Below are 12,259 nucleotides of genomic sequence, written 5' to 3'. Positions count from 1 at the left end.
GAAACTATAGAAACATTTATGCAAGTCGCGTCTCATGAGAAACATGGGTTTATCAAAGTAATACAGTGGGTACAGAAAGTTTTCAGACCCCCTTAAATTTTTCACTCTTTGTTATATTGCAGCCATTTGTTAAAATCATTTAAGTTCATGTTTTCCCTCATTAATGTACACACAGCATCCCATATTGACAGAAAAAAAATTAATTGCTGAAAGTTTTGATTATTTATTACAAAAGTAAAACTAAAATATCACAGAGCCAAGTATTCAGACCCTTTGCTGTGACACTCATATATTTAACTCAGTGCTGTCCATTTCTTCTGATCATCCTTAAGATGGTTCTACACCTTCATTGGAGTCCAGCTGTGTTTGATTATACTGATTGGACTTGATTAGGAAAGTCACACCCCTGTCTATATAAGACCTTACAGCTCACAGTGCATGTCAGAGTAAATGAGAATCATGAGGTCAAAGGAACTGCCTGAAGAGCCCAGAGACAGAATTGTGCCAAGGCACACATCTGGCCAAGGTTACAAAAAAAAATTCTGCTGCACTTAAGGTTCCTAAGAGCACAGTGGCCTCCATAATCCTGAAATGGAAGACGTTTGAGATAATCAGAACCCTTCCTAGAGCTGGCCGTCTGGCTAAACTGAGCAATTGGGGGAGAAGGTAGATGAGAGAGGTAAAGAGGAACCAGAGATGCAGTCGGGAGATGGGCGAAAGTTCTAGACAGTAAACCATCACTGGAGCCCTCTACCAGTCAGGACTTCATGGCAGAGCAGCTCAACGGAAGCCTCTTCTCAGTGCAAGACACATGAAAGCCCGCATGGAGTTTGCTAAAAAACACCTGAAGCACTCAAAGATGGTGAGAAATAAGATTCTCTGGTCTGATGAGGCCAAGATAGAAATTGTTGGCCTTATTTCTAAGTGGCATGTGTGGAGAAAAGGCACTGCTCATCACCTGTCCAATACAGTCCCAACAGTGAAGCATGGTGGTGGCAGCATCATGCTGTGGGTGTGTTTTTCAGCTGCAGGGACAGAACGACTGGTTGCAATCAAAGGAAAGATGAATGCAGCAAAGTACAGGGATATCCTGGACGAAAACCTTCTCCAGAGTGCTCAGAACCTCAGACTGGGCCAAAGGTGCACCTTCAAAAAAGACAATGACCCTAAGCACACAGCTAAAATGCCGAAGGAGTGGCTTCAGAACAACTCCCTGACTGTTTTTGAATGGCCCAGACAGAGCCCTGACTTAAACCCAATTGAGCATATCTGGAAAGACCTGAAAATGGCTTCCCACCAACGTTTACCATCCAACCTGACAGAACTGGAGAGGATCTCCAAGATGATCCCCAAATCCAGGTGTGAAAAACTAATCCCCCAAAAGACTCATGGCTGTATTAGCTCAAAAGGGCGCTTCGACTACATACTGAGCAAAGGGTCTGAATACTTATGGCTGTGTGATATTTCAGTTTTCTTTTTTAACAGATCTGCAAACATTTCAACAATTATGTTTTTTTTCTGTCAATATGGGGTGCTGTGTGTACATTAATATGGAAAAAAAAAACTTCAATTATTTCAGCAAATGGCTGCAATATAAAAAAAGAGTGAAAAATTTAAGGGGGACTGAATACATTCCATACCCACTGTATATAAAATATTTTCTCGTTACAATTCTAATTTGCTGCAGTTGCCTTTATTCCAAAAACCTGTTTTCTTTAAATGCATTCATTTACACTATTGTCATTACACATTCTCAGTAGAATGCCAAATGGAGTATCGAGTATCTAATGGGATTCAGAACAAAAAAAAAAAAAAAAAAATCTGTGCAGTATTGTGGTTGTTGTTTGCAGTTTTACTACATCATATTGAAAGTTGTTTCAAATATCTGGCTTACTTACATTGACCTATAGTCAGAGTTACAGTGCCTGGACTGTGGTATATCAGACCAACCTTTTTTCAGCCATGGACCGGTTCATGCTGGGACATATGTTTCTAATTAACTCAAATGTTGTCAACAAAGCTATCAGAAGCGTCTAAAGAAATGATATCATCATCATCTGAGTTTTCCTAAATTGTTTAAAGACATAGTAGTAATCTTAGTGTATTTAAACGACTTTGTAGAAAGTAATGAAAATGTATTTTAATAAACCCTCTCATTATTCTGGCATTTAGCAAATAGAAATAATTTTGGTAATCCTAACTGACCCACAGTAGGAAAAAGTTTGTCTGATTTCATGTCAGCCAGTGGGAAAAAAAGCACATCTTTTTATATAGTGTATTCAAACTTCTGCTTTCAACCGTAAAGACAAACAATAAGACAATTCTCACAGTCATCTGTTCTTTGTCCTCTATGAAACATTATTACTTTTACTGCACCTTATTGAGCTTAGAAAAGACAGTCTTCTTGTAATTTTTTCATACATTTTATACTGCCCCTGGTGGCCAAAATGCACATACAAGATGGAGCAGCGCATTGTCAATGGGCATTAAAGCATGAAATCATGATGCACACATTTGTATTCTTTACTTATCATTTAAATATGTTATTACTGTATATGTATTCGATAATGAACAATACAGTGGGCTATTTTTCTTATTAAAAAACAGAAACATTTCTGTTGGTGCTCTGAGGGATCTTTCAGTGGTGCAAGATGATTTGAGATACAAATGTTTTGAGTTACCAGCGTGGTCACGGAACGAATTATACTCATAAGTCAAAGCACCACTATTGGAAAATGTAGCCAACACAGAGATGAGCTGTGAGTCTATTGTATTTATCCCTCGTACTGTATATACTTCTGTTTTAGTCATAAAACGGTGCATCCACATGGCAGTGCTTGGGATGCAATCGTTATCATATAAGCGCATACCCTCCCTCCTCGGAGTATTTGTGACCAAATGCCAAGATGTCGGAGGCTCTGCCGCTGCCGTCACACACCACTACAGGGACTGGCGGGGTGTCCCTGAGGTACTCCAGCACGATGGAGATCACATTAGGTCCCCCTTCCACAATGAGAGCCACCACTGGCACACCCTGACCAATACCTGCACACAAATAAAAACAAGGGGGAGAAAAAACAAATGAGGAAATGTGCTGTTAGTCGTACAATTTGGAATTCTATCGAAAATCTGCAAAGCATTTAACTATTCATTCTGTGTTGTTTTGCCTTTTCCTTGGCTTTTGTGGCTTTTCACCCTCACTGACATAAAAGCAGGATTGAGTTAAAACAAATCTAAATGCTGTTTTGAGTTGGTGAGTCAGACAGGCTTCGTATATGACAGATAATAGAGGTAATTGTGTTTTTTACAATAGGGCGCTGCGAGTGGTGGGTGACCACTCCAGGGGGGACCTCACCACAAATTCATCTAGGATCAGTTACAGTTCCAACACTACTACACACTCTGAAATCACCTTACATTACATTTAATGTTATTACCTGTGATTAATTTCTGACAGGTCTCTACAGCTAGCAGCTGCTGGTTGCAGACATTTGCTTTTCTGTTTATGTGCAACTGTTTCCCTTTACATCTGAAATTTATTCTTGTCATTACCATTTTGTTTCTTTTAAAGGGCAGCTTGGTGCATTTGTGTTTACCACAACGGAATCACAGATCTGAAGTTTGGGGTTCGAATATTGGCTCTGGCCTTCATGTTTAAAGTTTACATCTTCCCCCCATGCTTGCGTAGGTTTACTCCCCAATTTCTCTGGCTTCCTTCCACATTCCAAAAACATGCACATTAAGTCCATTGAAGACTAAATCAGGGGTGCCCATTACATCCAATTAAGATCTACTGGTCGATCACGATCCTACTGGTCGATCGTCTGGAGTGGAGCATGAGATTTTGACACTATAAGCCAACATGGAGCTGAAGTCCAGAGCTTATGGACAGTTTTGGAACTTAGTCATATCGGGAAAAGTACCCAGACACCAGGAAATGTGCATCCTCCTTGACAGCATTATTTGGCTCCACTTGTTTATATGTGAACCAGCCTTTTCCCACATGAAGATTATTAAGTCCAAATACTGTTTGACTATGACTGATGACCATTGGGAAGTGTGCTTGAGGCTGGCTATCAGCAGCTACTGTTCGGACTATGCATCCCTGGCTGATTCCATTCAGTACAAGTCATCCGGAATGCTATGTTTATACTATGTTCCCGCCGGCCACGGCAATCACGTTTCAGGCCACCGTGGACAAAACGGGATGGATGTGAGACAACGCAGGGGACGGGATGGGAAACCCTGAAAAGCTGTGACTGCCGTGGATGCCTGGCCATATCTTTAAACAGTAAAAAAGGTGTTGATGACAAACCTAGTTAGCCATAGTAAAATGGGGGTAAATGCAACAAAACCTGCCAGTACGTCATGGGGCGTAACAAAACTTGGAGCTGGTCCGTTAGTGGGACAGGTAGCATATATATTAGTCCAGCATCTCATGGTCTCACAATTCAGGTTTTGTCACGTTCTGCTGCGTTTGGCGCGTGTTACTATTTAATAAAAAGTTTTGAAAGGTAAATCATTCTTGTGTCCATTTTTCCTTCGGTTTTCAGTTCGAGTTTTTGTTATAACACAGAATATCCCTTGAAGGACGCATAAGGCATGACTGCGCAATATCCGTCCTCCCCTCGTACACTTTGTTCTTAGCCTATTTAGTGGTCTTGGTGAAATCCATTCCCTAAACCCGTCACCCCCCATGCTTCTTTGCCACCCTGCTATCTTGTCCTGTTTAACATGACATTTCTTCTTGCCATTTAGACTCTTCTAATTCAAAGGCTGTGTATTGCTGGATCATCCCCACCCCGCACTCTCTTCCCGGGTCTGCATAATTCACACAGTCTCTCTCACATAGAAAGACACAGGCGCATAACCACCACTGTGACGTGTTGCCTCACACAGCCTCGTGTAGCCTTGCAAGCGGGACAGTTACATAAGGAGAATATTTTAGGGACCTCATCTGCTTCAAAGAGTTAAAATGTCACTGTGCCATGACACGTCACAAGACCAGCAGGGCATGAGGAAGAGGGAAAGAGAGCGAGAAGCATAAGTAAGATGATCTCGTCCATGTTGCTGGTTGCACGTTTGGGTTTGTGTTGATGACTGCGGTAGCTATGTTGCAGTATCAAAAGCTTCTCATGTTAGGATTTATTGTGCAGTGCTTGCTTGTACTTTTCTGCACACCAGAATATTCAGATGGTGCATTTTAAGGTTTTATGATGGCGACTAGTTTGGTTACCATTTGGCATGTCAATTTATTGCATGCTTTAACATCTTTACAGACCATGTCTATACTGGTTGCATTTCTTTCTTGCTTGAGGTTAGTCAACATAAAGCTTGCTACTAACTCATTTAATGCCAGCCGTTTTTCAGAAATTGGGAGAGCCAGGTGCCAGCCATTTTTTACAATTTTGACTGATTCATGAAGGCCTACAGAAAATTGTGTTCAATAGCTATAGAAACATGGAACCTACCAAAATAAAGATTTAACCCTCGTCTTTCATCAGGACAAAAAAGGTAAATTTCTACCATTCTTTAGTAAACAGCAGTTGAACATAGGTAAGTTTCTTGAAAATACCTGTTTCCAAGAAAAGAAAACCAGCGAAAAGGAGCTTTTTGTGAAACGATGCATTTCAAGCATAACTTTCAGTTTGGTGCTATTATTATTATTATTTTTGCTTTTATGAGAGCTACAATATCTAAACAATGCTTTCCTCCTATATGACAACATAAACAACACAAAAAAGGGTATTTTGATTGCAAAATAAGTGTTTATTTACAAGTATAACACATGCATTTTCGAATTGGTTTTGCATGAACTTTGCAATACGTGCAGTTGTGTGCGTGCATGTGTGTGCGCGTGATTGTGTGTGCATGCACGTGTGTGTGCATGTGTGGGTGTGTGCGTGTGGGACTTTTGTGGGTTCCCAATCAGATCCACCTCCTGTAAATGATAAAAAATAAACAATTAGCATAGAAATGAAACATTGCTGCAGTGTGAAGTGGAGAAAAATACCCTTTTCACCTTTCTTGCCAACAGGGGAGTTCATCTGCTGCTGGATGCACCAACTGCAATTCATAGAAAAATGTACAATTACCACAAAATATGATGAGGAAAGGTAAAAAAAATATATATATATATCTACATTACACACATCACATTCTCTGAAAATTATATTTTTGTGCACTACTGTGTAGAAATAAAAGAAGGATTTTTTTTTTCTCCAATTCATCTAGCTATCGATGCTCCACGTTTTTGTCTACAGGATGCGTGATTTGTAAACATGTAGTATCGTAGGACAAACTGTCATGTTTGTGCATGTTGCATGATAAAATGGTAAAAGGAGTAATCGCTCAGGCTATGGACGTTATCTTATAAGTTAGCTAGTTCTTACCTCTTCCATGACTTTCTAGGGGGCCTAGGGGAGGACGCCCTGCAGCTCCCAGGTAAGGATGAATCCAGATCTCCATCGGCAGTCAACGTTTTGGGGGAAGTGGACCGTGATATGGTCGCGATCCCCTTCGAACGCTCGACGCGACCAACGCTAGACACAGTTCCTTGTTGCAGCGTAATCCCTTTCCCCTTTTTTGGGAAAAGGATGACATTCGTCATCCTTTTTGGCGTTAGCAAAACTCAGTTTTAGAGTAAGCTGTCTGTATTTATCCATGTTTTTTCACTCTAACTGTCAATCACCGTCTCTCTCTTTCAACCACGTTCCTACAACTCCCCACCACGCCCACATGGGCCCTCAACGATTGCCATCTTCCACTGATCGTGCAGACAAAGCTCTGATCAAAGGCACTGCTGCCTTGTAGTGTCAATTTATCATACTAAAATTATTCCCAACCCTTTGATCCATATGGTGGAGCTGCGCTAAACCCTCTATTGCAATTAAAAAATAAAAAAAATAAAAAATAATTTAAAAAGACGGACAACTTCTTTATACATCTTTGACACTAAATAGTTGGATTTGTCAAAACGTACGATCAGTAATATGTCTCTGGCAGGCGGCACGGTGGAGGACTGGTTAGAGCGTCTGTCTCACAGTTCTGTGGACCGGGGTTCAATCCCCGGCCCCGCCTGTGTGGAGTTTGCATGTTCTCCTCATGCCTGCGTGGGTTTTCTCCGGGCACTCCGGTTTCCTCCCACATCCCAAAAACATGCATTAATTGGAGACTCTAAATTGCCCGTAGGCATGACTGTGAGTGCGAATGGTTGTTTGTTTCTTTGTGCCCTGCGATTGGCTGGCAACCAGTTCAGGGTGTAACCCGCCTCCTGCCCGATGACAGCTGGGATAGGCTCCAGCACGCCCGGGACCCTAGTGAGGAGAAGCGGCTCAGAAAATGGATGGATGGATGGATGGATGTCTCTGGAACGAAATGAGCTTAGTGAATTATTAATGATAACACAAACATAAACATTCCCTCTCTGGAAATTGTCTTTACAAATCCCAGTAAAGACATTGATTTTGGTGTTATTTTAAAATTAAAAAAATTAACAGATTAAGTTGTTAATGTTTCAAATAAAGATAACTTTTTTCCATTAGTCTCCACTGTTGCTTTGATTGATTAGCTCTTACTATTTTCATCTAAAAGATCAACAACGGCAACTGTAAAAGTATATGACCGAAAACCTAGGTGAGCAAGCCCGAGTCGAGCAAGTTATGAATATCATATTGCTTTAACTCACCCCAGACATCTACTGTAGTATTACAAAGTAAGCTCCTGAAGGGTTTGTAACACTTGAGGTGTGTTGAGATAAAAGGTAGTATTATCTTTCTATTAAAAAAAGGATAATAATTAACTTTCACAAAGTGAAATGTGTTATCAAAAAAATATATAATGTTAGTCCTCACCTTTAATTACCGTGGCATCTGGTGACTGGAGTATTCTGACCTTTTCACTTGTCTTGGAAAATGTCTAGAATTCCACAGTCCACACTGTTAACCATGCACTTACATTCTTTCCACACCATGTTGCATTTCACCATCCATGCATGTCGTCCAACTGCACATGTACCTAAAGCGAGGCTCGGATGCCATCATACGCACTTCAGACTGTTATCCCTGCGCCACAAGGCAGAACACCCTGCCACCTTACATTTATCACATGTGCTTGAGGTCACCTGAGGCCACACAAACAAGGGCAGTTTTATATACTGCTTAACTCCACTCCTGGGTTTAAAAAAAAAAAAAAAAAAGCAAAGAATAAACTCTTCATCTTGGAATAATGTTGCTCACATTTGGAATGTTTCAAGTGCATGCCAAAGCTGCTGTTGGTTCATTTAAACCCTTTTACCCTTTAATCTGAGATACACTATATAGACAAAAGTATTTGGGTGTGTGGCAAAACAGCAAAGACAGCTTGACTGACGAGTGGTTTGCACATATGCCCCACAGTTCTGACATTCCAGATTTCGCCCCAAAAAATCTTAGGTTAATGGAAGATCGTAAATTGCTCTTAGGTGTGAATGTGAGTGTGAATGGTTGTTTGTCTATGCTGTATGTACCCCGTGCCCTTCACCTAAAGTCAATTCCATCTCACCTATGACCCTTATAAGGACAAGCACAATAGAAAATGGATGGATGGATAGTTATTTCCCTCTTTGTGAGACATCCTGGACTGGTCACCAGGCAACCAACAGGTAATTGTGAGGCATAGGAATTGATTCCACGCCAGCTGTATGAACTTAATCAATATGTTATAACAAAGTAAAACAAAAAGTGTTCAGACATTTGGATAGAGACAATACATGCTGGTTTTCAGTGACCTAAATTAAGGTTTGCTTGTGGACAAAATATCCAAACAAAAAACAACTTGACAGCCAGTGTGTGGACTGGCTCTTCGGGCTAGCATGGCTTCTTTTAAGCGCCTCATTGTCAGCCGTGAGTGTGCGCACGTCACGTGGAGGAGACGAAAAAAAGCAAATGGGGAAAAAAATGAAGTTCGTCATGACAACTGGCATGGGACTGGGATTTCCTGGTGGCAAGGCCGCTGTAAAGCACCTCGTTGTCATGGCATGGAAAAGCCCCACAACGACCTGGTGGGGTATATTGTGGGTGGCGTGGCACAGAGGGTAAAAGCATTTTTAAATTATTATTTCTTTTGTCTTTGTTTGTTGTCACATTTCTGTCAGGCCAATTAAATATTACTCGTGCACTCACTGTAGTAGTCTCGCCACGCTGCACTATTTGCATATCTGTTGTTGACCAATGGCGTCGTTGTGTCCCTGGGTAAGACACATTGCCTACGAATGAATGTGGCTGGATGTTTGGCGGTGGTGATGGCCTAAGGGGCCGTAGGCGCAGAATGGCACCCATGCTTTCGTCAGACTGCCCCAGACTGTGGCTACACAAGTAGTATACCACCACCAGGTGTGACTGGAGTTGATGAATGCTTCGTGAAATTGTAAAGCGTCTTTGAGTCCTTAGAAAAGCGCTTTATACTGTAATTATTATTATTATTATTATCATTTGAAAGTGGAGAGGACGGATTGGTTTTCATGATTTTGAAGCATCGTTTTATATACTTGAAAACATCTTTAATCCTGCAAATCTGGCAGTGTTGTTAACAACACTTTTCTCTGTGGTCAAATTTAGAAGACATTTATTTTCACTTCACAGGGAATTTGTCTCAGCATTTACAGAGCTTAACCCGCTCCAAAAAATACAAAGCTCTTGACTTTCCCTGTACCAAATCTTAGCTTTAATCTTCTGTCTATGGGCTGGTCCACGGAGGAGGTTATGATGTCACAGCTAATCTGCGCCACAAGGTCTGATGCCTTCCGAGATTAAATTACCTCGCCTACTTTTTTTTTTTTTTTTTTTTTAACGTACGATGTGATTAATGAAACTGCCTGTGAAGGAGGGTCAGTGAAGGTTGCCCAGAGTTAAAACACACAGGTATACCCATATATATAAAGCACTTGTGTCACTCTGATATTCCTGGTAATTGAAGTGAAATTGGAAGCACGAGCACTCAAGATGTCTCCATCATTCTGGTAGACTTGAACTTGGTGAAATGTTCTTCTATTGAATCCAGCAACAAGACTGGCTAAGAGTGAATGTCGCTGTGAATCATATGCTGTTTTTTTATGTTCAAGAGAGAAAATAGGAAAAAAAATAAACATTTACGAATTAGGCTGACCTTTCAGCAGACGCATTTTTATTTTTTACTGATGACTCCTCAAGGTATTGTGTCATCTCAGTGAATGCTTTCTGATCAGCTCCATGCTTCCTTTTCACTCGCCATTCATGTTTTCTCCTTACAGCTCATCCTGTCAAGACCCTTCTCTTCTCCTCACTTTCCTTTCTCCCTTCAACTTCTCTCTGACTTACTTACAGGACTAAAACGCAAGTCACTCTGGACTGACGCGTACCAACAGTTGTGCTAGTGCCCACTAAGCTGCGCTGGATGGTGTCATAAATATGGTATTTAGATACTATAGTTATCTTTGATCCATCAATTTTTGATACTGCTTGTCCTCTTTAGGCTACGTCTATACTATGTTCCTAGCGGCCAAGGCAGCACCGGTTGCCCAAAACGTAGGGCCTTTTTTTTCTCCGTATTCAAGTCTTCTCTCATGGTCTATCATGTTGTAGCCGTGACTGACCATGGGGGGGAAGGGGCTGCTGAGTCCTGGAGGCTCCTAGGCACACTGTGGTTTGGCCCGCAGTTTATCACTGATGCCAGGACATTCCCTCCTGGCGGGCCAGTCACTTTGTGAAGGGGTCCCTAACATTTCTCACATTATGTTGCTGGCCATCTTTTGGAGAACTTTTGTGACCCCGAAATCGAAAAACATGTATTTAATTTCACAAAAAAACAAAACAAAATAAGAAAAATACAACAGTACATGAAGTCGTTATTGGGTGACTTGAAACCTATCTCCATCTCCTTACTTATTATCATAAACTGTGGTTAGCTTAAAAAAACAAAAGAGTCTGTAGAATGAATGGTTCCATATCAGTTTGACTCTGAAATCGCTTATTTCAATTTTATTCCTGTAGGGACAATTGTTTTGAAATATGAACGAATTGGATGCCAACCAGAATGAATTCCATTGACTGAATTTCTCTTTCCACCTATGTTATACAATATTGTTCGTTCGAAGAGTTCATGAAACTTGTTAGAGAGCTGTGTCATGAACCACAAAGTTGTATACGATTTTACATAATTGTATTTTATTTTGTATTTATTTTCAAAATTTCATTCATAAGCATGTTTTATCATTGCAGCTCCAGGATGATTAATGTAATATTGGTTGACCAGATGCAGTGTAGTCCACCGGTTGGTAATAATCTTCCTCTCCAAGTACACCATCGTATGCTTGGCTTGTTCTGCTGTAAGATCAAGTAGAAAGGAGGATCTGTATCCCTTTTATATAGAACAGTTTTACTGTTCTTTGTATTCTCATGGATATTTATTGAAAATTCTGATGGATATTTGTTGAAAACATTTTTTTTGCAGATTAAACTGTGACTGGTTATTTTTTTTAATCACAGTTAATATAAACACACCGAAGCTATGACATAAATTACTAATTTGCCATATATTACATGGCAAAAGGAATTGATTTAAAATCATTGATTTGTGCTTATGATGTCATTTCAACAGTGTGTATGTCAATTGCTTGGACAATAGCAGTCATTTGGAATGGTGTATCAAACTAAGATCTGGCAGGATTAGAAAGCTTGGGGCAGGATAACTCGTACCTATCAACCTCACTTTCACAACGTGTGATTATATTTGATCCCCAAAAACAGCGTGATCGAGTATAATGCAGCTATACCTTCCTATCTAAAATTTCTTCATTTCGTTAATAGGACTGCAGGCAACAGCGGGATGCTGCAGGAGGCGTGCTGTGAAGAAAATTGATACCTCTAATACTTGATTTTGTGGGCAGGTAATCAAACACACACACACACACACACACACACACACACACCTGACTAGGTCTATTAACCCGCCAGTGATGGTGGAGGAAGCAAAACATAAATACAGTAGTATCTCTTATACAATTTGAACAACAACAATTTGGGGGATAATATACAGTGGTGCCTTGAGATATGAGTTTAATTCGCTCCATGACAACGATCGTAACTGCAGACACTCTTAGCGCAAATCCTCTTTCACCACTGAAATGAATGGGCATGTCGTTAATCTGTTCAAGCCTCCAAAAAAAAAAAAACAACAACATTTTTATCATCTTTTTAAAAAGGAAAATGGCATTTTATGATGTTTACTTTATAAATCCTAAAGT

General features: G+C 40.5%; 1 protein-coding gene across 2 annotated transcripts in view; it reads right to left on the bottom strand.

The window, feature by feature from the left end:
* Positions 1-12,259, bottom strand: part of trpm3 (transient receptor potential cation channel, subfamily M, member 3) — a 158,880-nt gene that overhangs the window by 74,286 nt on the left and 72,335 nt on the right. For both annotated transcript variants that reach the window (XM_061672208.1, XM_061672209.1), the window contains exon 7: positions 2,871-3,045. In XM_061672208.1, coding sequence (XP_061528192.1) covers positions 2,871-3,045 — 175 coding nt within the window. The remainder of the gene's footprint in view (positions 1-2,870; positions 3,046-12,259) is intronic.

The sequence above is a fragment of the Phycodurus eques genome, chromosome 3, assembly GCF_024500275.1.
Source record: "Phycodurus eques isolate BA_2022a chromosome 3, UOR_Pequ_1.1, whole genome shotgun sequence".
NCBI lineage: Eukaryota > Metazoa > Chordata > Actinopteri > Syngnathiformes > Syngnathidae > Phycodurus > Phycodurus eques.
The sequence above is the reverse complement of the archived record's forward strand: the minus strand, read 5'-3'. Positions and strand labels throughout refer to the sequence as shown.